This window comes from Equus przewalskii, chromosome 13 (genome assembly GCF_037783145.1).
Source record: "Equus przewalskii isolate Varuska chromosome 13, EquPr2, whole genome shotgun sequence".
Lineage (NCBI taxonomy): Eukaryota > Metazoa > Chordata > Mammalia > Perissodactyla > Equidae > Equus > Equus przewalskii.
In genome coordinates this window covers 52,917,318-52,945,020 of record NC_091843.1, presented here as the reverse complement: position 1 = coordinate 52,945,020, position 27,703 = coordinate 52,917,318, and the positions used below count along the sequence as shown (strand labels likewise).

The following is a 27,703-nucleotide window of genomic DNA, read 5'->3' as shown; positions in this document are numbered from 1 at the left end:
TTAACAGCTTAATTGAAGTATAATTTAAGAGGAGGTTTTTCTGCTGCTCTGTGATAAAGTTCAGTGGAGAGATGGTGTTAATAAACCTACCTTAGAACCAAGGTCATTTGGAAGGTTGAGTTCTTTAGGTCTGTGGTCAAAATTGCCAAAATTAGGGTCTGTCCCCATGGTGTAGAGGTTAAGTTCGCGTGGTCCACTTCAGTAGCCTGGGGTTTGCTGGTTTGGATTCTGGGTGTGGACCTATGCACCCCTTATCAAGCCATGCTGTGGCAGGCATCCCACATATAAAGTAGAGGAAGATGAGCATGGATATTAGCTCAGGGACAATCTTCTTCAGCAAAAAGATGAAGATTGGCAGTGGACGTTAGCTCAGGGCTAATCTTCCTCCAAAAAAAAATATTATCAAAATTATACCAGTAAGTTCCAGATGAGCAGGGCCCAGTTACATGTGACACATGTAAGTATTTGATAATGCTTGAATGAATGAAAAGACCATCAGAATCTTAGCCAGCGTTTTAATTCCCCCATCTTGACACAGAAGGTGGGAGATCCTTTGTTAGACATGGGTAGGAGTTCAACATAGTATTTAAATAGAGTTTGGTAGTAAATGAGAAGTTGCTAACTTAGTTGCTATTATGTATCAGGTGGTCTGTAATAGATTGTTGGTGTGACTTCCAAGCGTATGCCAGACTAAAGGATGTTGGAGTGTTTCTTAAACATCCAGGAGTGAACAGGTTCCACCTATGAGAGATGACATCATCATATCATTATGATATACTGGAGCATTATTCACTGGGGCTAAAAAGTAACTAATCCCCTTTTGAATAAAAGCGAGCAAAATAAAGATGAAGTGACTGACCTAGTGTATATCTGGAAGTGGCAGAAGACCAGGGAATCCCCAGAGAATCAGCTGCCCATTTTGCAGGGTGGGGGCGTGGGGCAGTGGAGTTTGCCCAGGGCAGATGGCTTTGAGGTGATGCAGTGACTGAGGAGCATCCTTATTTAAAATAAACTGAACATTCCTTCCTCTTGAGCTAGATCTGGACATTCTTCCCCAAGGTGACTTCGGGATTGCGTTTAAATACAAAAGAACTTTCCAGGTTTCCTGAGGATCATGGTGAATGTTCAAAGATCAACTGAGCTGCTAAAATAACTCTAAATTGAATTACAAGGCTGACATGGCAGCACTGGAACCGTTCATTCAGTGGTTGTTCTCCTTGGCTGACCTGAGCAGCGCCCAAGGTCTTTTTGTGAAGCCAGTGCAAGCAGGAAATTAAGGACGTATTTTAACACACCTTGTGTGGTTTGTACATAATTTAACTTGCAAAAGAACATTTAATAAGTAATTCTTTTGGGACACTTTCTGAAAGAAGAAGGTGAAAGTGAGTCCTGCCTGTGGAGGATGGGGTATGGAATTGGGGTTGTCTGAATTTGCGTAATGATCACCTTGAAAGGTGTTGTGTCTTAGTCCAATTATAGATAAATGAGAGGTATCTCATCTGTGTAGTGCCCTACCCTGGTGAGAGCCTGCAGGGCGCCTAGTGGACATCTGTGGACATCTGGGCTTCGATGGGGGAGGGCAAGGACAGATGGGCGGGGATCCCAGAATGATTCCTTGGATAGGACAGGAAAGGTGACTTCTGACTGCTGAGGGAGCACCTCTTTGGGTTCAGAATGATCCTCATGTGTCCTCCCTAAGTTTGAGGTTACTGAGTGGAGCTATGCATCTTAGCAGCTCCTGACCCAGGATGTGTGGCAGCGGGGACCCCACATTTAACTGACTTTCGGAAGGGTGAAGCCTGCTACCCTTTTGGTGGTGAGGTCAGTTTCCGGAAGGCTCCACAACACTGATGTTTTCCAGATGTTTCTCATCTTCTCTCCTCTCGACTGTCTATGTCTTCCTCTCATCGTCCTGCCCTTTCAGTGAAACTGAGATAAAATTCTGCTTAGGGTGTTAGGCATGTTAGAATCACTCAGCAGTAGGAAGTCATGTAATAGCTATAGCTTATATTAATATTTATAGTAGCCTTCACTGCTTGTGAATAGAATAAACACTTTTTTCTATTCAAACCCGATATTGAGATAAAAAACCCAAGAGTATCTTTTACAAAAATTTACTTTTAATGGTGCAATAGTTTGTAGTGATCTGTGTAGTAACTTTACGGTTTTTCAAATCACTTTTTGCTTATATTACTTTATTTAATACCAAACATAAACCTGTGAAGTAAATACTATTTTTATTCTCATTTTACAGATGAGGAAAGGAAGGCCCAGAGAGTTTAAATAATTTGCTCAAGGTCATAAAAATGATAAATTTTAGTTTAGACTCTTTAAATCCATATCTTTTGTATATTCTTTCCACTAAATTTACCATGGTGCCTCTACTCTTGTTTTTTGCCCATATGAAAATAGGAAATGAGGAAAAAGAAAGCAACTTGAAAAAAATTTATGAAAAGAATATAACTTTTCTCACAATTTCCTAATCCATCTTTCGGGTATGTTATTTGAGGACCTTTTGCCTTAGACTGATAATAAAACTAGCGCTCTGCAAAATACCTCCATAACACCGGGGATATCCGTGGCAGCTCTTGTCCCCACTTCTCCGAAGGAAAAAACGAGGTTTCACAAAGCTAAGACCTTCCTCTCAGCCAGTTGTAGGAGCCTGTGGACCCGGCCGGGGGTTAGAGTAGAGACGGGTTCTAAAGGCTCTCCAGCCTCTTTATTCTATCAGCGTTTCAAAAGTCGGGATACCACCTCCCTCCTCTCCCCTCCTTGGCCCTTTGATGGAATTTATCCCTGCTTGTTGGTGGCAGGCGGGGAGGGATCGGCGCTCCCGTCTGGGGACGGCCCTTTGGGTGACTGCAGAGCAGTTAGTGTGCCGGCTGGGGTTTGAGTAAGAGTGCTCGCCGGGCTTATACTGCGTGAGTAAGCCGCCTGCTCTGCTTTTCCCTGCAAAGGGAAGGGGTGGAGCCGCCCCAACCTTCATCAAAAGGCCCCCTCTTGGGCTTGTGAAACTGTGCCTTGTGAAGCAGGTCCTTCCAGCCACATGGCCCAATATCCGTGTTACTTTCCTGCAAAAATAACGCACAAAACTGAGCAGCTTTAAAATCCTTAATTTGGGGCGTGTAAGACCCCAAGACAAGGAAAGTTAAATGGGCGTCGAAAAGTGTAACCCAAAGATTCAGAAGCGTTTCTTCCACTGCGTTTGCATGTATTATTTATGTCAAGCTGCAGCGCGCGCTGAGAGGAGCCTTTCTTTCTTTCTTGCACATTTGGCTCACAGGCGTAGCCTCTCTGTTCCGTCCGCCGCCGGCACCCCCTGCCCTGCCTCGCCAGCGTCGGGCTGCGGTCCCGCCTCGCCCCACCTGCGTGCGCCCGGGCCGCCGGCCGCGCCAGGTCGCCTGCCACCGGCTGGGACGCGCGGCCTCAGGGGCGGACTCCTGCCGCCTAGCTGAGACGCGATTCGTCACTCTTGCAGAACTTTCCCCCTGAAAATCCCTGCACCAGAACCAGCCCTCCCGCCCTGGGGAGGTTTTGATTTTAGTGGCTTTCCTTCCTTTTATTTTCCGTCGTCGTGTGCGGGTTTTGGCTGCGGAGCAGACTTGCGACTCGTCCAAGTACATGTCCGCGGTAGTCGCCCCTGCCGCCGGTTACCCTGACACCATGCACGCCGAAGCAGAAGAATCCAAGGAAGGTATGATTTTGATTTCTTTAGGGGGCTGGCCAAGTTCTGCGGAGGAATGTGGGGGAAGGGCGTAGTAGGGGAGCAGATGGAGTTTTAAAGTGAGCCATGGGTACTTTGTCCGCCTTCCCTGCACCTTCGCAGCTCAGTTAGGGCTGAATATGCCGAACTCTGTACCCTTCTAACCCGGCTGCCGTTCAGAGGGGAGGGGAGGAGGAAGAGTCGGACCTAGCTCCGCCAGCCCACTAAAGGCTGCTTTTAAGATTTCCCTGGAAACGAAAGGGTCCCAGTATTGACTCCAAGAATGCAAAATGTACTTGGAAAAGCGCTGCCTGCCAGCATCGGGACAGCCGAAATCCCCAGCCCCTGGAAGAGCCCTGAGAGTCAGGGTCTCTTGAAAAGGGTTTCAGACATTGGAAACGCCGTGTGTTTCCGGCTAAAAGGGGAAGCTGAGTGAGGGGGAGAAGTGAAAGATCTTTTTTGGGAGAATAGGTTGGTTGGGGTTTTTTTCCCCCCTTGCTGGCTTTTCAGCATGAATTCATTTTGTTGGGAGCTTAAGGGGGCTGAGAGAGGTGAGGGGGCCTTGTGCAGCTTGAAACTGAGGAGAGTTTGTCTGTTTCTAACTTTGCCAAAGCAAAGGGTTTCATTTACTCCTAACAGAGAACGGTGACAGGGCTGGAAAAGCTCCAACCAAAACACAATTATACGCTGGTGTTAGTTTGGGGAGTTTATTTGTGTGTGAGTGTTTGTATGCTTTGTTTCCTGAAACTTTATGTATACAAAAGTCCTCTTGTAAGTGGGGGTGGAAGTGGGGCTAGTTGGGGAAAATTAAAGAGTAAAGAAAGGAGACTGTTCAAGATTGTGAAATTCCTTTTCAAGTTGCCTCTTGGGAAACTGGTAGGTTTCAAGTCAATCACAGCAGCTCTGGGAGCCCGGAGGAACAGAGAGGAACCCCATCATTTCTCCATTTGGTACTTATCAGTAGGGAGAGCCCTTGAAACTTGTCCTCTTCTGTCTTTTACTGATTCCCCTGCCCAAAGTAAAGCTCTGTGTTTCATAATATAATCTCCGTGGGCTGACGTTTACCTAATTAGGCTGTGTGAGGAAAGCAGTCAATAAAAAAGAGGCTTGTTTAATAGCAATATGGGGCTGGTGTGAATGAAAAATGACAGCCAAGAGCATTGTTTTTGAGCTTGATGTGGAGCTGGGGGGATTAATTTCCTCACTGTGGCCTCTGTCCTGATGGAGCTATGTGCTGATGGATGCTTTTCTTTTCTGTCTTTTTAACAGCAGTTTACAGTAAGTCAAAAGTAGTTGAAGGCAAATAGGGAACTGGCTGAGAGAATCCAACAGTGCGCTTTTGTATGAATTATGAGTAGTACTTAAATTGCTATTTTCTGCCAGGCATGTTTTTCCTTTCTTTTGAGAAAAAGGGAGTGGGGAGAAGGTGGGAAAGCAGTATCCTGAAGTATATTATACCTTTCTCTAGCAGCATCCACATTCTTCCCTCCTGCCCAGCTCTCTGATTGCAAGCCTGAAAACTGGAGTGTGAAGTGGTCCCTTAATGGTCCCCTTCCGCTTGTTCCTCACCTTACCTCCACTTGACATCATTTACGTTCTACAGACCTGCAGCAAATTATCTGGCCTCTGTGCTTTTTATAGAAAGCCCAGAATGTTTCTTTTAAAATAACGTGAGGTGCTAGAGTTTTAAATTGATGGCTATTAGGGTAGGATATGGAATAACTCTTGAGGGAGATGATCAAATACTTAATTATCAGGCAGAATCATTGTAGCTTCTGCCAGGAAACAAAGGACGAGTGTCTGTGTATATGTGTGTGTGTCATGTGTATGTGTGTCCCAGGTAGTTCTTGCAAGGCTGGTTGTTGGCTGTAATCTAGAACCTTCTGTTTAGCTACCACCGCTCAGATGTCTATGAGAGGAGCTATGCTGTGTAAATAACTTAGTTATTTTACTTCTCTATCCTTACTAATCCCTTTCCTCTCCTTAGCTTATTTTTTCTCCTGATGGACTTATGTATCCTATTTAGTGTGAGGTCACCATGAGCTCTCCACAGTGTCTGTATTGCAAGAAAATTGCCTTCGGATGCTTCATGTGTGATTTGCTGTAATGGGAGATACTTTTAAGTCATTATTCTGAACCGCAGTGAGAGACTAGTATACTTTGTTTGGGGTTGGATCTGAAAAAAATATCAAGTCGGATTCAGAGGTCTTTGGAGGCCAGCATATTTGTGTATGTGAGTGAACATAGAAGCCAATGACTAGGGATATTGTTAAGCCATCTTAGTTTGGAACGTACTTGACTCCGTGCCAGGAGTGCTGACCCTCCACCCTCGGTCTATAGCCACCTCCTAAAGAATTGATTTAGTTTTGCCTACTTAGAAATGAATAGGTGATTGTGCTTGAGTATCAAACTAAGAAAAATAATCCAGGCCTTACTTTATTAGAAGCTGAATGAATTGAAGATATCCAGGCATAAAACAGATAGGAAAGCAAGAGAAATGAAAGAAGAAACTCATGTTATTAAAAAGGGGAAGGCCATTGAAAGGAGGGTATCAACAGTTTCCAGTGGATGGGGGCTTCCTGAGGGGATAGGTTGGTAACCATATTTTTGGCATTCAGTTGCTTCCTGTTGAGTAAATTACTTAATTATGAAGTAGGAAAAGTGAATGGCAGTTAAGATCTCTGAGGACCTTTTGCAGTGCTAAGCATCAGGGGATCCAGGGCTCTTTTGTCCTGGTTTTTGAAGCTTTAGTACCAGAAAGCGAGAAAGCCATTGTTGGAAGGGGTTGCTTTGTGAACTTGGAAGAGAGTAACGATTGAGCTGTGAGTGAGCTCAGCTCCTCCTCCATTGCCCATAATAGCATTTCCCACCACGACCTCGCCTAGTTCTCTATGCCTCACCAGGCCTGCTATTTCACAAAGAAAAACAGTACCCATCAGACAACTCCCTCAACTTCCTGCTCCGGGACTGACAGACTCACCTTTGCCCACACCCACCTTCCCAGTGTCAGTGAAACAGGTGTTGTCCCTGCTGAAGAAGGCCACTCCTTCCACCTTGGGTTCCTCACCTCACCAGTCGGCCCCATGTCTTTCCTGGCTCCTTCCCTTCAGTGGATAGGCGTGCTCGAGCTCCTGCTTTAGAGTGTTGGCACCTTCACTTTCTGGCTAAAATATCTTTCTCCCCACCTGACTCCCTTTTCCTGGTCCGCTCCTTGGAGAGGCTTTTTCTGAACCTCCAACCTCAATTAGGATCCCTTGTTGCCCTCTGTCAGAGCACCTATTCTTTTCCTCGCTGGCACTCACCACATTGTTTAGCATCTTTTCTCTTGACCACAAGCTCTTGAGGGAAAGACTATGTCTTTTATTCTCCGCTGTATCTCTCAGACCTACACAGTAAAAGGTGATCATTAAGTATTTGTGAAATGAATGATCTCCATTCTTTAAAGGTGATTCTCAACAACTTTGTCCAGTTTTAGGTATTTCTCTCTTCTTTAAAATGAACCTTTTTTTAAAAAAAAAAACTTTTGGGGCTGGCCCCATGGCCAAGTGGTTGGGTTCGCACGCTCCGCTGCAGGCGGCCCAGTGTTTCGTTGGTTCACATCCTGGGCACGGACATGGCACTGCTCATCAAGCCACGCTGAGGCAGCATCCCACATGCCACAACTAGAAGGACCCACAATGAAGAATATACGACTATGTACTGGGTGGCTTTGGGGAGAAAAAGGAAAAAAGTAAAATCTTAAAAAAAAAAAACTTTTCTGTGTTTCTTCTTTCGCACTCTTTGCCATCCCTCATACCACTGAAGTCCGTCTTTTTCTCCACCACTCCATTGAAGTCACCAAAATCATCAGTGACTTCCCAGGTGCTAAAATCACCAGTGACTCAGCATTCATATTTTCATCCTGATCTTACCTGACGTTTTTGCAGCATTTGATGCCAAGAGGCCAGTGTCCCTAAAATCTTAAAACTCCTTCCTTGGTTCCTGTGACACTCTACTCTCCTAATTTCCCTTCCTTTTTCTAGCTGTTTCTTTCTCATATCCTAGACCTCCAGCCTGGGCTCTTCTGAGAGCTACCTGTCCAGCCAGCTGCCTGGTAAATGCCATGCTTTGAATGTCATATAGGTACCTCAAATTCAACAGAACTAAACTGAGCCCATCATTTCCTACTCTTCATAGATCTGATCCTCCATTTGTATTTTCACTGAATATCATTGCTCTCTCTTTTTTTTACATTTGTTTTTGTTTGCTGAGAAAGATTTGCTCTGAGCCACCATCTGTTGACAATATTCCTTTTTTCCCCCATCCCCAAAGTCCCAGTGCATAGTTGTATGTTCTAGTTGTAAGTCCTTCTAGTTCCTTCACTGTGAGCCACTACCACAGCATGGCTACTGACAGATGAGTGGTGTGGTTCTGTGCCCGGGAACCGAACCTGGGCTGCCGGAGCAGAGTGCACCAAACTAACTGCTAGGCCATCGGGGCTGGCTCTCATTGGTCTCTTTTTGGCTTCCAAACTACAAATCTACAAGTTGTCCTGGACCCTGCCCTTTCCTTTATCTTCAGCTTCCACTTGGCACTTCATCCTCCTCATTATCTGTTTAATGCATCTTCTTCTCTTCACCTTCCCTGTCCCTGCGTTGGTTCAAGCCCTCAGCATTTATATCCTGATGATTTCAATAACTACTTCTGCCATTGGAGTTCTTGGTTGTAAGAAATGGAAATTGATTCTTCCTATCATAAGGAGAAGAATTTATGAAGTGTATTGTGTAGGTCTCACATCCACAGAAAGCCTGGAAAATATATCAGGAAATGCAGCCAAGGTCATACCCAAGAATTGCCAGGTTGGGACCTTGCCACAGCCTTCACCTCCTCTGTACTTTTCAGTTTTGTCACTGCTGGGACTCCTAATGTGGCTGAGTATTTGGTCATCCTCGACATTCAAAGTCCCGGAAAGAAACCCTGTGATTCTTCAGTGCTGGATTGGGTACCTACCGCTTGCTGCCTATGGGCGAGGGAACTTCTATTTCCAACTTTGGTAGTGGGAGACAGAGGTCTGACTCCTTCCACCACTTGTAAAATGAGGACTTCTCCAGAAATAGAAAGGGAGTTCTCACTTGGATCACCAACAAAACAACAAATATCTACTACACCATCAGGCTGGTCTGTCCAACCCTAGTGTTGCCTTCTTATTTACTCCCTTTTTCCCTCAGCAAGTGCTGTTTCCTTTGTTGGCATCACTCTCTTGCCACTCCTCAAGTATCTCTGATCTGAACCAGGTTGGAGTAGATGCTCTTTCAGGCTGTTCCCATAACACCCCATACTTCTCTCAGTTGTACCATGCTTTCATGTATCATGGTTTGATTTTTCTTTTCCTTTGCCTCCACTTCATTATAGCTTTTTGACAGCAAGATTTGTGTGTATTTTTTTTCTGAATCCTCAGTGCCTGACCAAGGGCCTCCCATATAGGATGGCCTAATAAAGTATTATCAAGCTAATTAATAAATTTAAAATGAGATTGCATGACATGATGAAAACTTTTAGAGCACTGCTTAAAAGTTGTCTAGTCTCACTTTATAGGAATAGTGCTTTCCAAATCTAGAGGACAAACCTATTTAAGGTTTCTTAAATTCTCCAATGAGTACTTGTAATGGCAAGCAAAACAAGCATGTGTCTTTGATCACTGGGTCCAGGGCCCACAGTGGCTTGCCAGCATCTCAAATTGCCCTGAAGACTGAAAAAACAATTTTGAAACTGTGCCAGACAGTGCTAAGCATCTGGTTATCTATATTGTCTCATTTAATATTTGTGTGATAACCCTTTGTGTTAATACCACATAACGATTTAGACAACTGAGGTTCAGAGAGGTTAAAAAATGTGCCTAAAACCACAAAGCTAGGAAAGGTGGAATCAGGCTTTGAATGGAAGCTGACTAACTGTAGAGCCTGTGCTTTCAACCCTGATGCGCACCTCCAGGAAGGTGCAAAAGCTGCCCTCCCCCATCCTCAAGGAAGCTTGGGGCTCAGGAGGATGCTCTCTGTGGTCCTGTGTCCACTTGTGCCCCAGTTTGAGAAGCCAGGAGTGGAGAGACCAGGTGTCTTGGAGGAGAAAGAGAAGAGCCCAGGCCCTGGCTCGCTCTTTGCCATTCAGGGGCACAGGTGGGGTTACTCGAGTGCATCTTTCTGCCCCTGATGCGGGAGGTCTAGGAGCCCAGCAGGGCTGGGTAGGAGGCATCTGGAGCCCACTGCAGTGAGAGGGACCTGAGTACCTTTGGGACAAGAGGCACCTCACTTGCTGGGGCAGCGGCTAGCTTAAGAATGGAGAGTGTGGACTCCCCTGGTCACTGATGTGAAACAGGGTTCAGTTACATGTGTGTTATGTTATCACAACTTGGTGACTTTGTACATCCACTGAGTTTCAAGTTTCTTTAAAATCTGCAAGGTGTGTGTGTATACACAAGTGAGTGATTCTCAGCACAGTTGTGTTCCACTCAGTTAATTTGTTGTATCTCGGGATAATATATTAATTTGTTGGGAATATGCACAGGCATTTGACTCTCAATTGTAGCCCTCCTCAGTTTAAATATCATGTAACAGGCACCTAACCTGTTGCTCAGTGCTTCTGCAGTAGTTTCTCTGGACTGAGAAGCTGAGCCCATCACATCATAGTCTGCCATAGCTGCGGTCCGCAGTTCCCTAGTGGGTTTTCAAGAAGCCCATTTTGATCAGTCAGCTTGCCAGTCAAGTGACTGAGGTCAGTCAAATGCCAGACAGAGGTATGCCTGAAGGCTGCCCCCCAAGCACATCATGCCAGCAGGCAGCCTGGCAGAGCCTTCCCGAGACCTCATAGTCAGCATTGCCCCACCTCCTAGGGATTACTACTCTTCAGGGAGACAAAAAGATACTTCACTAGAAAGAATGGGACTAATACCTGGAAGAGTATTTGTCATAGAAGAGAAAAGCTCAGTTGTCCCATGGTGCTGATTCACTAATATCCTCTTCTGTAATCAAAAGGCCCAATGGTAGTATGTAAGCTGCCACGCCATGTAGTGTCCTCCCTGTTTTAAGCTCTCGCGGTGTGGCAGCTATATAATAGCATTCATTGCTAAGCATCACTGTACCAGTTTTCTCCCCTCTTGCCTTCTTGCTCAGCCCTTGCTCTGCAGAGGGAATGAATAGAAAAGAGGTGAAGCAATGGTTGGTCTCTAATGAAATGCATGGCACTTGGTGCGGCTGACCTTGATGTCATATATAATGTGAAAGGTGCAGCATATGCTCTAAAATACCAGACTTTGATGTGATTATGTTTCCTTTTATGTAGTCATTAGCCTTGGAGTGTGGTGTGCTGACAAGGACTAAAAGCGGAAGATCCGTTTAGAGATCTGTGCCATACTGTCTCCTCTACAGTGGACATCACGGGTAACCTGGCATTGACTGACACCCCCAGCTCTGCAGCTTAAGTATATTCAGGCCTTTTTCTTCCTCACTTTTGAAATGTTCATCAGACTGAATGTGCGTCACACCTTTCTTGTGTCTGCATTCTGATGCCGTTGAAAAATCAGGATAACATGGATGATTAAATTCTCTGCTCCTGGCTGTTGGTAATCCAGGAAGTAGCCAAAAAAGTCAGCGGGTGAAGGAGAATGCAGTAGGGCCGGAAAATCTCAGGACCCAGTGATTTCATTTCAAAATAATGCAGAGGTGCTGGATTTGCCACAAACCATTTATTTCTCAACATTTCCATCTGTATGAGAAAGACACTACAATGTGGAAAACAATGAGATGAGCATGGTTGTATACCTGTCTTCATTTAGTGGATTGTGCCTAAAATGATAATGTAAGCTGAATTTTAAAAACATCCAATATTATGTGTATCTGCAATATTTGAGGAAGATCTGCACTGAGAAGCCTTTGGTAATTAAAATGGTTCCCCTATAAATACAAGTAGAATCACCATGATTTAGAGTTAACAGCAGCTTTGCAGGTCCTTGCCTCTAACCTGTTCATTCTAGAGGTGAGGAAGCAAAGCCCGGAGATGTCCAGGCCCTTTCTACCCACCTTGTGACTGTTTGCTAAACAAGAAGTTTTGAAGACGTGAGTTGCAGCATCCTGGATTTTTGCGTGAGATCTCCTTAGAGCAGGACAGGCCTAATCTGTTTGTATAGGTGTCATTCACTACTTGGGGGAATTTATAAAACCTAAATGGAATGATTGAACATATGGAGATTTCCTATTTCACCTTCTCCTACGTGTGACTTGGGAGAGTGGAAGATGAGGACGCCTTATGAAATAAAATTTAGCACTGGGAATAGATTCTATTAGACCCCTGGTTTTGAAAGTGGTAGACCGAGGGAGAGGCACTCTAACAGCAAGCTCACTTGTTTTCATTCCTTTGAGAACATCACTCAGGAAAATTAGCTGTTGGGGTTCTTGTTGGGAAAGGGCGCTCCTTTTTGGGGAGAAGGTGTGCGTGTCTGTGGGTAAGATGGTAGTCAGCATTCAGACACAGATATGACACTGTTGGAGCGGATGGGTGTCTCATTGCCTTGTTTTCCCCAGTGCAATCTGGGGTTCACCACACATTCTATTTCAGGAAGTGGCTGTGGGGCTGCAGCCCAATGCTCCCCCAATCAGTGACTAAGATACCTGAAAGGAGCAGTTGCTTAAATCATGTTCTAAGGGCTTAAGAACCTTGAAGAAGAGTTAGACATAGAGCTGTGGTGTGTCCTGAATGACTAACTGCTGAGTGGGCAGTAAATGGCTGAGGGAGTGCTACTCTGGGAATCTGATTGTGCAATGCCAGTGTTATTAGGCTGGCACCTCATGGTATTTATGGTGTTAAAGACGCATGGGAGTTTGTATTTGTGTGTATACAGTCATGCGACGCTTGAGGATGGGGATACGTTCTGAGAAATGCGTCCTTCGGCGATTTCATTATTGTGTGAACATTGTAGAGTGTACTTACACAAACCTAGATGATACAGCCTACTACCCACCTAAGTGTATGGTACTAATCTTATGGGACCACTGTCATACCGGCGGTCCAGTGTTGACTGAAATGTCGTTACGTGGTGCATGACGGTAATATCGTTTGTGAACTTATGTGGGAATATACTCTCCAGCTTTGCAGTGAGAAACAACATTTAATTTTATAAATAACTAGGAGCAAAGTTTTTCCAAGGAAATGAGGAAACAAAGAGGCCACTAAGCAGAATGCCGTGAATGACCACAATAGCTTTGGGCTTCTGAAGCCTTAAGACCTCATTTGTCCAAGTCAGGGTTGACTTTCAAGCAGAGAACAAGGAGTTCATGAACTTGCCTGCCAGTTTGACATGCCATCCATGCTTGGTGCCAGCTCCTCTGGCCTGGGTATGTGTTTTCATGGGCCCTCTCAGCTGGTGTGAGGAGCTGGAGACTAGAGGTGTCCCCAGGAGCACAGGCTGTTCTGCCCGCCATGGACAGTCACGTAGACTCCTGCTTCCAGGATGCAGCCTCTCTTCTTCAATCACTGCTGCCTTCCCTGGGCCTCAGATACTTGTCACAACAAATGTTGACTGAGTCAGTACCTCCTCTGCGGGGCCCGGGGAACCAGCGATGTGTGTATGGAGGGCCCTGCCCTCAAGGAGCTTCTAGTTCAGGGCATCACACACCACACAGGTGCATTCATGGGACAAAATACATGATGAGGAGCTTAGGGTGAGTATAGCTCAGAGGATGAGGCAGCAGACCCTATGAGAGTCTAGACGAGGGAGTGTTCACCAAAAGTCAGCATGGGCAGCAGTGACTTCACAGAAGGGTTAGTTGGGACTTCAGCTAAGCCCTTTAGGAAGAGGAGAGGAGAGTGAAGGAAGGAAGTTTACAGCAGTGTGAAGTGGAGGGTCCATGGAGGGCATTGGTGGGCCATATTGCAGTGGTATATGGGGCCAGACTAGAGGCCAGGCTGCCCAGAGGGACACTATGGGTAACAGACAAGGCACTGAGAATCAGGAGACCAATTGTACTTTTGACTTTGCCCTTGGTTGTCTGTGGAACTTTCAATCACTGATTAGTCTCTCTGAACTAAAGTTTCCTTGTTAGAAAAATGCAGGCATTGGTATTAGACTAAAGCATGCTCAAGAAACCTTCTAGGATGGGAACACAATTGTTGTTAGGACCTGTGGGGGCTTGAGCTGGAAGAGGGCAGATGCACAGTAGTGTTTTAGGAGTACCACGCTGACAAGAGCCATGCATTGGTCTGGAGGACAAGACTGAGCCTGAGTAAAAGGAGCCCGGGCAGAAAAGTGTGTGACTATCTAGTCATAAGGGGAGAGTTGATTCCCCTTATGTGATCTCTGAGGGAAAGATTGGAGAGAGAGAAGAGGGCTGGATTTGGCCTCGGAGAATACCCACTTTTACAAGGGAAAGAGGTAGATGCAACCAGTAAAGGAAACAGAAGTGGAGTAGTTCAAGAGGTAAGAGGAAAGCAAGGAGAGAGCAGGGCTTTAGAAGCCAGGAGGATGAGAGCCCCATGGAGGCAAGGTCAGCCATGGCTACAGAGAGCTTCTGTAGAAGATTGCTTTGCTGCCTTCTCTTTGGACTTCAGCAAAAGCTGGGAGCCTGGGTTTGAAGAGCTCAGCTGCTAAAGGATGAGAACACATCATGAATATTCAGTCAATATTTAGTGGGCAACTGAGGGATGAGGGAAGGCGTGTGGGGCCCCAGGGATGACTGCCCAAGCTGTGTGCAAGTGCCCAGTCTCCTGAGGGAGGAAGGCTTTTATCATTCCATTGATGTACACCTTCCAAGTCCTAGCTGCCCGCAGATTCTTTCCTGATCTCGACCCCGTCACCTCCAACCTCTCCTTGTGGTAATCGCACAAAATCAGCACTGGTGCATGAGGGTAACAAGTAAATTTAGGTCGGAAATTTAATCCAGCTCTTCATACTAGGAAAAAGCTTTGGCCAGTCTGAAAGTTAGAAAATGTTTCTCTCCTCCCTTTTGCCTTCATTTCCTCTCCCTCCATGTTTTTTCTTCCTGTGACAGGAGCTTGTCACGGGAAGTGACTGGAAAAACACTGATGCTTCTGCCAGGGATACTCTAGATTTGACATATAATCTGGAACTCTGAGGGTTTTAGTGTTATACATATTAAATTTGATTGCGCCACACTATTAAGTTGATCCATTCTGAGAAATTTTTAATTTTTCCCGAGATGGCAATTGTCACACCAGTGGAAATATGCTAGACGGCTCGTCCCTTGTGAGAACTAATGAGATAATGCTTGTGTCAATGATCAGACAGCCTCACTCAGGAGGTGCTGTATAAATAAGACGTCTAATCACACTCAGAGACAGAACCCACCCATGGCCTGCCTGTGATATTTACCCGATCAAGAAGTACTCATTTCACATTCTTTAAAAAGCAGAGAAGGATGGGCTTGCCCCAAGGAACTCTTCCTTTCTGTAAAGTTGTTTGATAAAAGTAAAATATTAGTGCACTGACTGTTCTCCTTATTGTAAAGCACTTATAAAACCATTTTCACCTTTTGAGGGTTAAAATTAGAACTGAGTCAGTTATGAAATTCCTGGAAGGAAAATGCACCCCTCCCCAATATCATAAGTCTAAATGCAGGATTCAAATTCTTCAGAGAAAGGAAATAATTAAAGAAGGAGTCTCTCAGAAGAGCTTTCAAGGAGGTAGAATTCAGGGGCCAGTAGCACCTACTGAAAGGGAAAGAAGAAAACTTCTGGAAAACCAGAATAGTGAAGGAAGTCGAGGGAGTGGCCATTTGGCAGGTTTTGAAATTTCAGGGGAACAATAAGCAAGAAATAGAGGGTGGGAGCGATGGGGAGTGGGAGGAGGTGGGAGACACAGGGGGGGATCCAGGCCTGATGCAGAGCCTGCCAGGGAAGGGGTAGGCGTGTAGAGAGAGCGGAAGGGAGGAGTAAGGAAATAACTCTAAAATGAAAAAAAAAGGTAACTTGTGCAAAACTAGAGAGGTGAGCAGCAGTCTACCCGGTAAGAGGCCTTTGTGACTGAAATAAGAAATCTTGGTAGTTGGTTTATTTTGTCTGATTTTGCAGTTAACAGGAAGCATGGTGGGATGCTGGTCTCCAAAGTACCAGACAGACTTGGAGCCAATGAAATAGTGGCGCTTGCAGGACACAGAACCACTCCAGTTCTTCTCAGGCTGGATTCATGCAGGGGCCCGTAAACAAGGACGTGACACTGAGGAATGCTGCTGCTTTTCCAACTGCTAAATTGGGGCCAGTGAAAAGCAAGGGCTGTGTTTGTTGGCTTGAATTTCTAGAGACTTTTCTTACTGGGTTATAAAAATGATTTCCTCAAAAAACTTGCAAATGGCAGATGATGAATTAGGAAAGCAGTAATGTCCGCCTGTGGGAGTCATTTCAAAGCTGTCGGCTGTATTGTGCCATCCGTTTGATGGGAGGCCAGTGGAACTTTTGGTGAATGGTTATTGGAGGAGCAGAGAGCCATCACCCCCTCCCAATGAAGCTGGACCTAATTTCTGGGGGGTTCACTCATTAACAAGTCTGATGGTAAGCAGGCTCCCTGAAGAATTTCAGGCTGAGAGTTTTTATAGGCAGAAATGGTTTAAATTATTTGACTCACTCCACTATAGCTTTGACTTGGTGATCAAGCTGATAACCCTAGAAGTTCAGGAGCCATTACTTGACATTCCTATCATTGCCCTCTATCCCCATATGCTTTGGGGTTGCCCCCTTTGTGCATGTGGTTAGGGCCCTGGGGGAGGGGAGGTGTGTTCGTTATGTTTCTCAGCAGTGGACGTTTAGCTGGCTTGTTTCAACATGTGTAAGGGTTAATCAGGTAAATTATAATTGCCGTTGGGAGAGGCAGCCTCGGTGAAGTCTGACACAGCCCTCAGGGTTGCTGGGGAAAGGGTCATTCTTAACAATCCTTAATTATTTTCCTCTCTTGCTCAAAGATGAGTTTTTAATCTAACATCATGGTATTAGACCAGTTAATGAAGTTTACATTCCTGATCTATATTTTAGTCCTCTTCAGTCTTGTTTCATTAAAATTCTCAGGCGGCCCTTCCTTTAAAATATAATTAGGCCAAATTAAAAGAAAAAAGGAACAAATTGATTTTGTTGTTGTTGCTTAGTTCCTTGAGACGTTCTACAGTCTTCAGGCATTTTTGTAAATGAAGATGTGAAATGTCACTTGGACTATTTAATCTCGAGGGTGGGAGTGAGGGAACTGTTATATTTGGTTGTGAGGCTAGAATGTCACAGAAAGTACCAGCACATAGTCTCTTAGAGTAATTTTGTCTGTTGTTTTCTTTTTTTTTCCATGGCACCACCTATCCCTTTTCTGTGAAATAGTCAAACCTGTTTTCATTGTATATCTTTTAAAGGTTCAGTAGTCAGATTTTTTCTTTTTAATGTTTGATGCTCTTTTTTATTCCATGAATGACTCAATTGACTACATGTAGGCAGCTACTAAACTTGGCAGTTTGTTGCCATCATCGTGCCCCTGGACAGGAAGTGTTCAGTATAGATATGACTAACCAGTTTCCAGGCTTAAAAATAAAGAGGGGGATTTCTGGACAGAATAGGTCTTTGTCACTCATTCCAGCATGCCTGATAAGTATGAAGCTCAAAGCCAGCTACTTTGCTTTCTCATTTTTTCCAAGCCATCACTTCACCTGACATTTTCTATTACACAGATTGAAACTTATTTTATGGTGTTGGTGTTTTGTGTGGTTTTTTTTAATTAAATAAGAGGATATTTGAATAGTCGTGAGAATCAGCTAGAGTCAGTATTCTCTTTGTGTTGCCTCTTTTATTGTTAGCTCCTTTAAAAAAAATCACCCTCCTGGGGTAGGTAATGGGGAACTAATCTTCACCTGCCTATGTAGCAGCTTAAACCAAAGGTCGGGAGCATGTGCCTGGACAGCTGTATGTGCTGTGTGACTTGTCTTCTTGAATCTAAGCCTGCTGGAAGTAGCAATTTTTCCCCCCAAAGTCCATTCCAATCAATCTGGTGTTTCTTGCATTTCTTTTGTCAGGTAGCCCCTTAGAAACCTGGGAAGAATTGTATTATTTTGACAGATCCCAGAAGGTTTTTCTGGCATCTTGTTGCCTATGGCTATTGTTTTAGTGCTTTAAAGATAACTTGATGTTTTAGTTTTTCTTGCTGTCTCCCTAAACAATGTAATTTCTTTTTCTTCTTTTTTTTTTTTTTAAAGATTTTATTTTTTCCTTTTTCTCCCCAAAGCCCCCCAGTACATAGTTGTATATTCTTCGTTGTGGGTCCTTCTAGTTGTAGCATGTGGGATGCTGCCTCAGCGTGGTTTGATGAGCAGTGCCATGTCCGTGCCCAGGATTCGAACCAACGAAACACTGGGCCGCCTGCAGCGGAGCGCACGGACTTAACCACTCGGCCACGGGGCCAGCCCCAACAATGTAATTTCTCAACCCTTAATAAAAATATTTTTGTCTCTCCTTTTTATTCTAAGGAGCGTTTTTTTTTTTTTTTTGGTCTTAGGGATTTAAGAAGTCTTAACACTACATTTTGAGGGAATGCCGACTTAGACACAGCATTTATTAGATGAGAGTGGCTCTAACAACGAAAAAGGTGTTTCTTTTTCTGAATCCGTAACTCTGTGCAAGTGTTAGTCTCTGAGCTTCTATTTGTTTTTCAAATAAGAAACTGTGCTGGAGAATGATGATTTCAAAATACAAAATGCATGCAAATATTTTTAGTTTGGGTTAGGGTAAAGTCAGTAATGATTCTTTGGGACAACTAAGCTTCATTTGCCAAATTTAGAAATAAATCATAAATTTATAAAGAATGGGGTCATGGTTACCATACGTGGGTCAAACCCTATACCTATTCTAGTAGGATGCTTTCAGGGGAGAAAGGAGACTGTTTATACAAGCCAAACTTTCGTTGAATGAAATGATTCCCTGATCTAAAATGTTAATTTCCTTGACCTTTGTAGTGATGAAGACTCTTGCAGTGGTGAGACTCTTCTAGTTTTTATGATAATGGGCACATTGTAGGCAGACAGAAAGTGCTTGATAACCAATGAAATGTGAGGGTAGACATGGTCCAGAGGGTAAAAAATTTTGCAGAATTTAAATGTTTGCTGTTTTCATGAGATTCATGGATCATCCAACATTGATGATGATCCAACACCTGGCGTTGATGTCTGGTTTTTAGGTACAGGAGGGCGTTGTAACTCGGTAGGTAGTTGTACCATCCATAGTACCAGCAGTCAGCTAAAACCAAGATGGCTCTTCAGAATGCTGTGCATATGGGGGCATTTAAGAAGGCCTGGTAGGACCTTCTTGCTGGTGCCCTTTGAAGCCATGTGGTTGATATTTAGTGTCCTAGCTGGTGTTTTGAATCACAGGGGTCAGGCCTAAGCTGAGTGCAGAGCCATGGGAGAGCTTTAGCCAGACCAGGTCTGTCCAGGCTGCTGGAGTAGTAACAGGGTAACTTATTACTCTGTTGAAAGGTGATGGAAGCTGGAGAGTTGTCTTTCAAATTTGGGTCAGATGGGCTTTATCGTCAAAAACTCTTCTGGCACATCTTGTGGGCAATGGAAAAGGAAGCTTTTTAGGCAAGCTGTGTGTTTGAAATGCCTGCTTTATTTTTTTTTTCTTTAGCTTTTTTGTTTCTTTTGCCACAAGAGCATCTCTCCGTTTCCGTTCCTTGGAGTTGTACATCTGTGGCATTCTTCCTGGGTTTCAGCCACTGGGACGTGCATCACCTCAGAGACACTTATTACTAGTAAGTCTAGTTTAAAATAAAAAGCAGTGCTCACTTCAGCAGCACATATACTGAAATTGGAATGATACAGAGAAGATTGGCATGGCCCCTCCGCAAGGATGACATGCAAATTCAGGGCCAGCCCCGTGCCTGAGTGGTTAAATTTTCACACTCTGCTTTGGCGGCCTGAGGTTCGCTGGTTTGGATCCTGGGCGCAGACCTACACACCACTCATCAAGCCATGCTGTGGCAGCATTCCACATAGAAGAATTAGAATGACTTACAACTAGGATATACAACCATGTACTGGGACTTTGGGGGAAAAAAAATAGAAGAAGAACATTGACAACAGATGTTCACTCAGGGCCGGTTTTCCTCACCAAAAAAAAAAAGCAAAAGGAAAAAACCCACAATTTTTACAAGACAGATTAGAGAAGAGAAAGCTGTTACTTGATTAGGAGACAGAGAAACAGTGGGTGAATCTGAATGTAAAACTCTTTGGGCTGAGTAAAAGAGGGCTTTAAATTTGATTTAATGTTTTTAATAACTAAAATCCCAGCTTTCATTTGTTAGTTTATTTGTAGAAGATGAGAGATGGACTTTATCAGACTTTGACAGCAAATTAAAGGCCTCAACCCTGCTTAACCATGAACATATGTGCCCTGAAGTTCTATCAAATGATGGGTGATAAAGGCAAGCTGCTGCTCACAATGATATGAATTGTGCCTGAAAAGAAAATCTTGCCTCTAAGACCAAAAGGGTCCAAAGTGCTGGCCTTTTTAGGCTTGGCCACTATTTTGCATTGAGCCCAGAGACAGAAGAATAGCTGTCACTGAGACCTCAACTGACCCAACACCACCCTCCAGCCAGAGTTGCAGGCATCTTCTCAGCTACCCCTAAGGATTTAAAAATACGTATATTAAAATGTTTCAGATTCTTTACCCTCCGTCAGAATGCAGTGAGCCATAAGTCAGCTCAAGAAAAGGTGACCCAACCCCTGACCCCTCGATACTTTATTAGATGCCATTAAAACCTTGGAGAAGTGGGAGATTATTAAGGCTACACTTGGACCTGGAATCTTAATCCAAGAATTCTACATTTTTTTTGGCTGTATCTAAGATTGTTCTGTTTTGTGATAATTCAAATTTAACAGAAGAAAAATATTCATAGATGCTGGACACTTGCTATTCAAGAATTAAACTCCTTTTGATGTTAGCTAGAGTCTAAACATTCATTTAAACATGGTTCTTAAGTTTTGGTGGGGGCAGTACGGTATATGGTTTTATTTTGTTCTATAGGATGTAGTAAAAAAAGATTTTATTTTATTCCTCAACAGGGAAAATATGGCAGAATTCATTTTGGGTATTTGCTATAGAATGTGCCCTGCATTGGAATGTGGGTGGAGTTCCGGCATTTGTGTATTTGTATGTTTCCGGGAAATAAAGGTACAGAGAAGCACTTGTTCGTTGCCTATATAAAGACTAACTGTACAGCTGACTGCTTAAAAATACTGTATGAGACAACATTTCACATCCAACAGTAGCATCTGTTTCCTTCATTCCAAGATTAACAAATGGCATTAAAGATAGATGCTGAAAACATTAAGAGAAAAAGCCCTTCTTTTTGGCAAATCCATTAATTCCCCTCACAATCCTTTTCCAGGCAGGAGTAGACCGAATAGCATAAATGGAAAATTAACAGGAGGAAACTGTTTGGTTAAGGTAGATTCAATTTTCAGATTTAGAAATGACTCAAATCACACATTCTAAAGACTTGACTCATCTTTTTCCTAGGCAAGTACTCTTTATAATAGACGTTGTCTCACATCTTGGCGATAAATTTAGTATTATTTGTCTAAGATATCTTCTGCCTTTGAAGCAATGACAATACTAGAAATCACATGAAGAAGAACATTTCAATAACGTAGGTTATCTTTCTCCATAGAACAAATATTTTAATTGGAGCTTCTGTTATTTATCAAGAACTTAATGTAAAATAACTGCTAGATATGATCAGTAATATTTCCCAAGAAGAAAAATTTGACCATAATCCTTGCTAATCATTTGACTCCATAAAATTATATTCCTAGCCTTATAAGACGATCATCAACAGGTGATTTGTGCAGATCTTATAAGCCCTCCAGTCTTTTAGAAAATAATCTAGATTCCATAACAGTACAAATTGACCATCATAAATTGTCTCCTAATATATTTTTTAAATGTTGTGTTAGTTAACACTGCTTTTATTTGCTTATGGAGATCTTTGTCCTATGTCTGTTTACCAAGTTGACCCTGGTAGTGTGAATCAGTTCTTCCTGGGCCTGAATGATTCCTGGAGTCATCATAGAAAGTGCTCAACCCCTTTGTCCACTCCAGAGACAAAGCCTAGACCACACCCCTCCCTTCCCAGACTGCTAGGCACACTTATTTCCCTTTAAAAAAAAAACTGTCCTAAATAGAGGAGCTCTTACTTAGCACACCAAGAATGACTTCCCAGTAGTAATTGTATTTATTGCTTTATAATACTCCAAAATGTAAGAAAGAGCAAAGAAATGCAGAGTTTTATCCCTGTGCCTTTCACCATTGTGAGCACTTTATGTACTAGGATATGTTTAAGTTCATTTAGAAACTGGTTTGGAATTTTTAAAAGTCACTTCAAAACTCTCCTCACCAGGAATATCAAACAGGCATATGCCAGGAATCTGACGAGATGTAAGTTAATGCCAGAAGTCTTCACCAGAGAAAGATAAGCTACGTGGAAGACCTGTCTCTGTCCTGAGCAGTTTTCAGTCTAGAGGAGCTATCAGACATGCACTTAAGGAAGTACATGTGAGGGGAATGCCACCTCTGGGTTGGGTTCAAGAAGGGCTATCTGTGGCTGAGATACTTGAGGCAAAACTGTTGAGGTGGATGGCATTGGCAGGAAGCTTTGGAAGGGAGGGGCGTGTGGTTGTTTCCCAAAGTATGGTATGTGTACCACTGGTGGTGGTACAGGAATGATTTTAGGAGGGCCCAGGCATAGTGTTAAATCATCTTCAGTCACTTTATGAGAAGATTAGTCCCTTTGCAGTTCCCTTGGAGTATTTTGCATCATTCATGGAGAATGTCTGTGTCTGAGGCTGTGTGACCTTTGCCTCCTTACTCACATTGACTCACCTTCTTTTATACCATGCAGGTGGACATGGGGCTCATGGCCTTTGGCAGGCAACAATTTCTGGCTAGAAACAAACAATATTGGAAATTTGTTTCATTGAATTAATCTTTATGGTTTAACATTTTTTTAATAATTGTTATGGTTATGATACTTAGGGGAATAGTACCAGTTTCCATTCACACAGTATATATGGTTTCCTTTTAAAATAAATTAATTTTTTAATAAAAATATACTAAGTAACCATAGGGAAGTAAAACACAGGTAGTAAGTAAAAAACAAAGGCAAGTTGTGACGGTGGTTCTCAGAGGACAGGGGTTTAGGATGTTACTCAGGTAGATACAGGATGGCTTTTTGGGTGAAGAAAAGGATTTCAGCAAGGATCTTAGGGTGGAAAATGTAAAGCATTTTGTGAGAAAAGTGAATAAAGAAGTTGATGGAAACCTAGAGATCTGTTGGCTGGTCAGAGCTGGGAAGCCGTCTCGCCCAGCTTGATTGCCAGCTAGGGGAGTGGAGGGCTGTTAGCCCCATGGAATCCCTGCTGGAGCCCCACCCAGGCTCTCTGAAAAGTGATTCAGAGTGGTTTGAGCCCCTGATCGTTTAAGGCAGAGGTGGCTAACTCATATGCCTTGGGTAATTTCCTGGCCCGTAGGCAGGTGGCCAGGTGTTAAATTGGAGAGGGTGAGTTTCTCCCCCCTCCTCCACCCCCAGGAGTTGCCAGAAGTTCATATTTTTCTTGAGAAGCTGGAAATAAGAATTTTTATGTCACTGCTCCCAACTTTTACTTGTTTTTTTAGTAATTACAAAAAAATTAAAACGTTATGAAGGCCCATTTTTGAGATGATGAAGATGTTCTAGAATAAGATGATGATGATGGTTGCACAACATTATACATATAATGAAAATCACTGAATTGTACACTTTTAAAATGGTTACAATGGTGAATTTTATGTTTTATGAATTTTCTTTAAGAAAAACTTTTAAAGAATTTTGAAAAGAAAAATATATTATGGGGGCCCAACCAAAACGTGTTACCAGCCAAAAGTTTATAAGCTCTGTTTTGAATGGGGGAATTGCTATTTGCTACTTTTGATAACCCCAACATAAAGCACCTTTCCACAGGGGTGCCAGTGACCAGGAGTTACTAGGGGTCGCACTGTGCCCCTGCATTAACCTCAGCCTCTGTTTTCCTGCCTGTGGTCTCCATGGCTTCTTCTATCTCTAAAAATAGGACTGGTGATAGAAATGGTGGGAGGTGGAATGGTGGCCTTAATTCTAGAGCTCTGAGTGAGTGACTGAGAAGACACAGCTACAAAAAGGTAGGGGCTGCCAAAGTATTTTAGAGAAATGATTTATTTTGTTATTTGGCAACTAGTTGTAAAATGATCGGTTATGTTATTTGCCAAAGTTTATTTTACCCAAATGTCTACCATTAGGGAAGTAATCCATCTCCAAGACAGCCAGTTAATATATTTAGGCAAACATTTTTTAGTTCTTACAAGAGAACAACTATAATGGTCTTTTTAGTTATTTTCTCTAACTGAAAAATGAGTTTAATATACCAAGTATGTGTCATCAGCATCAAAGGATTATAATTATTTTAGCAAAACTATTTGTCTTCATGGTTTTGGGGGCTTTATTATTTTTAATTCTAAATATAATTTTAAGTTAGCCAATTTCAATAAGGGCAAAATATAAAATCTAAGATTTTACATTATATCCCAGCTTAATCTTTAACTGTTTCTTTCTTAACAAACTAGCAAAGAAAGGTAGAGTTTATGCCTTTTAAAATTTCCATTTTTTTAGAATTAGTCCTAAAAAATACGCCTTCATTGTTTTTTAGGTTTCTTTTTTAAAAAAATATTTTATTGAGGTCAGATTGGTTTATAATATTGTGTAATTTCAGGTTACGTTATTGTATATCAGTTCCTGTGCAGACTACATTATGCTCACCACCAATAGTCTAGTTTTTATCCATCACATATGTATATGCCCCTTTACCCGTTTTGTCTACCCCCTGCTTCTGCTCTGGTAACCACTAATCTGTTCTCTTTATCCATGTGTTTATCTTCCACATATGAGTGAAATCATATGATGTTTGTCTTTCTCTGTCTGGCTTATTTCGCTTAACATAATACCTAAGGTCCATTCAAGTTATTGCAAATGAATAATTTTGTCTTTTTTATGGCTGAGTAGTATTCCATTGTGTGTGTGTGTGTGTGTGTGTGTGTGTGTGTGTGTGTGTGTTATGTATGTATGTACACACCACATTTTCTTTATCCATTTATCAGTTGATGGGCACTTGGGTTGCTTCCACATCTTGGCTATAGTGAATGATGTTGCGATGAACATAGGGGTGCATGTATCTTTTTGAATTATTGATTTCATGTTCTTTGGATAAATACCCAGTAGTGGAATAGCTGGATCATATGGTATTTCTGTTTTTAATTTTTTGAGAAATCTCCATACTGTTTTCCATAGTGGCTGCACCAGTTTGCATTCCCACCAGCAGTGTATGAGTGTTCTCTTTTCTCCATATCCTCTCCAACATTTGTTATTTTTTGTCTTGTTAATTATAGCCATTCTGACAGATGTAAGGTGATATCTCATTGTAGTTTTGATTTATACTTCCCTAATAATTAGTGATGTTGAACATCTTTTCACACGCCTGTTGGCTATCTATATATCTTCTTTGGAAAAATGTCTGTTCATATCCACTGCCCAAAAAATATGCCTTTTTTGTCTTAAAAAAGCAATGTCTATCCTGGGAACAGAATTATTATCTCTGCAGAGTGTGGGTTATTCAGTAATTCTTATCAGTTCCAAATGTTATCAAGAGATGGTTCTTTTGGATGCCTATCTTTAGTTATGAATTGACTCATTTAGAATAAACTTTTTCCAAAGAATTACATTGGACTATTCATTTCTTAGGTAAGAATATTTGAGATATGATACCTAATTAATAGTATAATTTATTTATAGTCTCTTAGTTTGCTTGTGTCTTATAAAAAACAGTCATTCCCTACTCCTCTCCCCTTATTTTCCTGCCCCTCTAAGATGACCTGGGAATATTTTTAATCCAGCAGGTGTATTTAGAGGATTAATTGAGCATTTATTATGGCAAGGAATAAATAATAAATTGAACCAATCCCAAAGATTTTACTTTCAGGGAAAATGGGAGCAAATAAATATGACTTAAGTCAGTTTGCAGTAAAAATTAGAACCAGGATAGAGCATTTCTGCCTGAGTTAGTCAATGAAGGCTTCACAGAAGAGGTGGTATTTGGGAAGAACCAGGGGGGAATGGGTAGGATTTCACCCAAGGCACCCTTGCTTCCTTCACGTTTCTCAAATGTCACCTTTTCAGGAAAGTCTTCCCCAACTCCCCTAGATAAAATAGCAAAGCTTCTTCTCCCCACTAACATCCCCTCTTACTCTTCCCCAACACACACACATACCTTATTTTTCTTCTAACCTCTGTTACTAGTTGACATTTTTATACATGTTTGTTTATGTCTTAGGTCTCCCTCTACGAGAATCTCTGCTTCTTGAGAGCAGGTGCTTTGCCTGGCACACAGTAGGCTCTCAGTAAAAATGTGTTGAGTGAAAGAATGAGTGAGTGAATGAATGCTGGGGGGAAGGCTTTTCTGGTACAAGTCCATTTACTGTGTGGAGCTCCAAACTCGTAGGGAAAAGCCAAGTTCAGCTTTCTCCAGGATCTTTATAAACTTGGCAAATTTACCACCTCTCTGTGACCTAGTTAATATGTTCTGTAGAAACGAGGGGCAGATTTTGGTGCCCAAATGTAGCTTCGTGAAGTCTGTGACTAAATAACAAGTGTTATGAAAACAAATCATTATTGCCCTTAACCTTCCCTCTACTTCCCTCAGCAGCCCCTCCTTAGAATCTCACTGGCTGCACATAATTTATGTTTAAATTATTTCTAAAGTCTGTAGGACTCACACACGTGCTCTGCTTTCTGACGTACAAGTACATTGCTGGGCAGAATTTCTAGTTCCTAATGAGCCAATAGGAGTTCTGTGGGTTGGCTCTGCAGTATAGTCACATTTATTTCTGTCAGGAAGGAGTTGTCCACACAAAGGTCTACAGAGCCTGGGAGATGAATGTAAATGTGTGAAGATGGCCAGGCAGGGCCTGTGGTGAACAGGAAAGGGTGGTGGTCTCCTTCTAAAGAGGGCAGCCACGGTCTAGCTCAAGACTGCTGTTGCTATGTGGGAATGGGGGCCCATTTTGGTCAGATCTTATGATAATTGAAAGAAAATCAGAAACACAGATTTCAAGGTTAAATTTCCTGATTTTCTAACATGGACCACTAATTCTAAGAACAGTACAACACGGTGAAGGCCAGATAATGCGGTGTCCAGGTTACAACCTCTGCAAGACATCCTGATCTAAGTAAAACAGCGGGTGATACCTGAGCATGAGGAGCAGAGGAGAAAAGCTTAGACGGAGCGGTAGAAACAACTTCACAGAGAACCTGAGTGCCATGCTGGAAGTCCCCGGGGGTAAGCAATGCTGCTTCTGTAAACCTCTGGGTTTTTAGAGTTTTATCCTAGAATTTCAGACTTTCATTGTATCTTGATATTTGGATGAGATAGTTCACTTTAAGGCTCAGCAAATCCTATCTGAGCATTTGCTTCTCTTTAACAGGATCAAGCTTCCAGGACATTGACATGGCTGTAAAATGCTTGACTAGCTTAACATTTTAATACAGTTATTGGGGAAAGGTTTTGACAAGAGTACTGGGAGGTTATGCCAAGATGCATATTTGACAGATGCCCAAGCTGAGGCCAAGAGGTTACTTCTCCTAAAATATTCAAACAGATGAGTATGGGATATTTGCATGGAAGATTCCAGAACATTTGCTGTGGAGATTGAGTTAACTAAATATGGTCACTTTTCCAAACAAAAGTAGCTGGTTGTGCTGTATGTTTTGGCAAAGGACGGGGGAGAAAAGCAGTAAACCAAAAACAACAAAAAAATGCATGTCTTTTATATAGTTTCCTCTCCTTAAAAAAAAAAGTATTTACATCCCACAGGTAGGGCTATGTTTTTGTCCATGGAGTACAAATAAATTCATTTGTTAAGCTCTAGATA

At 42.7% G+C, this 27,703-nt stretch overlaps 1 protein-coding gene and 1 non-coding gene across 13 annotated transcripts in view; both read left to right on the top strand.

Annotated features, from left to right (window-relative positions):
• TNFAIP8 (TNF alpha induced protein 8) overlaps positions 1–27,703 on the top strand; it is a 111,815-nt gene that overhangs the window by 70,290 nt on the left and 13,822 nt on the right. For 2 of the 12 annotated variants that reach the window (XM_070569490.1, XM_070569491.1), the window contains exon 2: positions 11,018–11,115. The exons of 4 other annotated variants lie outside the window; for them this stretch is intronic. Coding sequence is in view for 3 of the 8 variants with exons in the window: in XM_070569484.1 (XP_070425585.1) it covers positions 27,027–27,111 (85 nt within the window). In the remaining 5 variants the exon portion in view is untranslated. Of the gene's footprint in view, positions 1–2,863; positions 3,695–11,017; positions 11,534–26,934; positions 27,112–27,703 lie in introns of those variants that run through there. 6 more of the 12 variants (XM_070569487.1, XM_070569488.1, XM_070569485.1 and 3 more) reach the window with 6 other exon arrangements.
• Positions 19,484–19,590, top strand: LOC139075440 (U6 spliceosomal RNA). Its single transcript, XR_011525802.1, has one exon. It is a non-coding gene; the product is annotated as a U6 spliceosomal RNA (small nuclear RNA).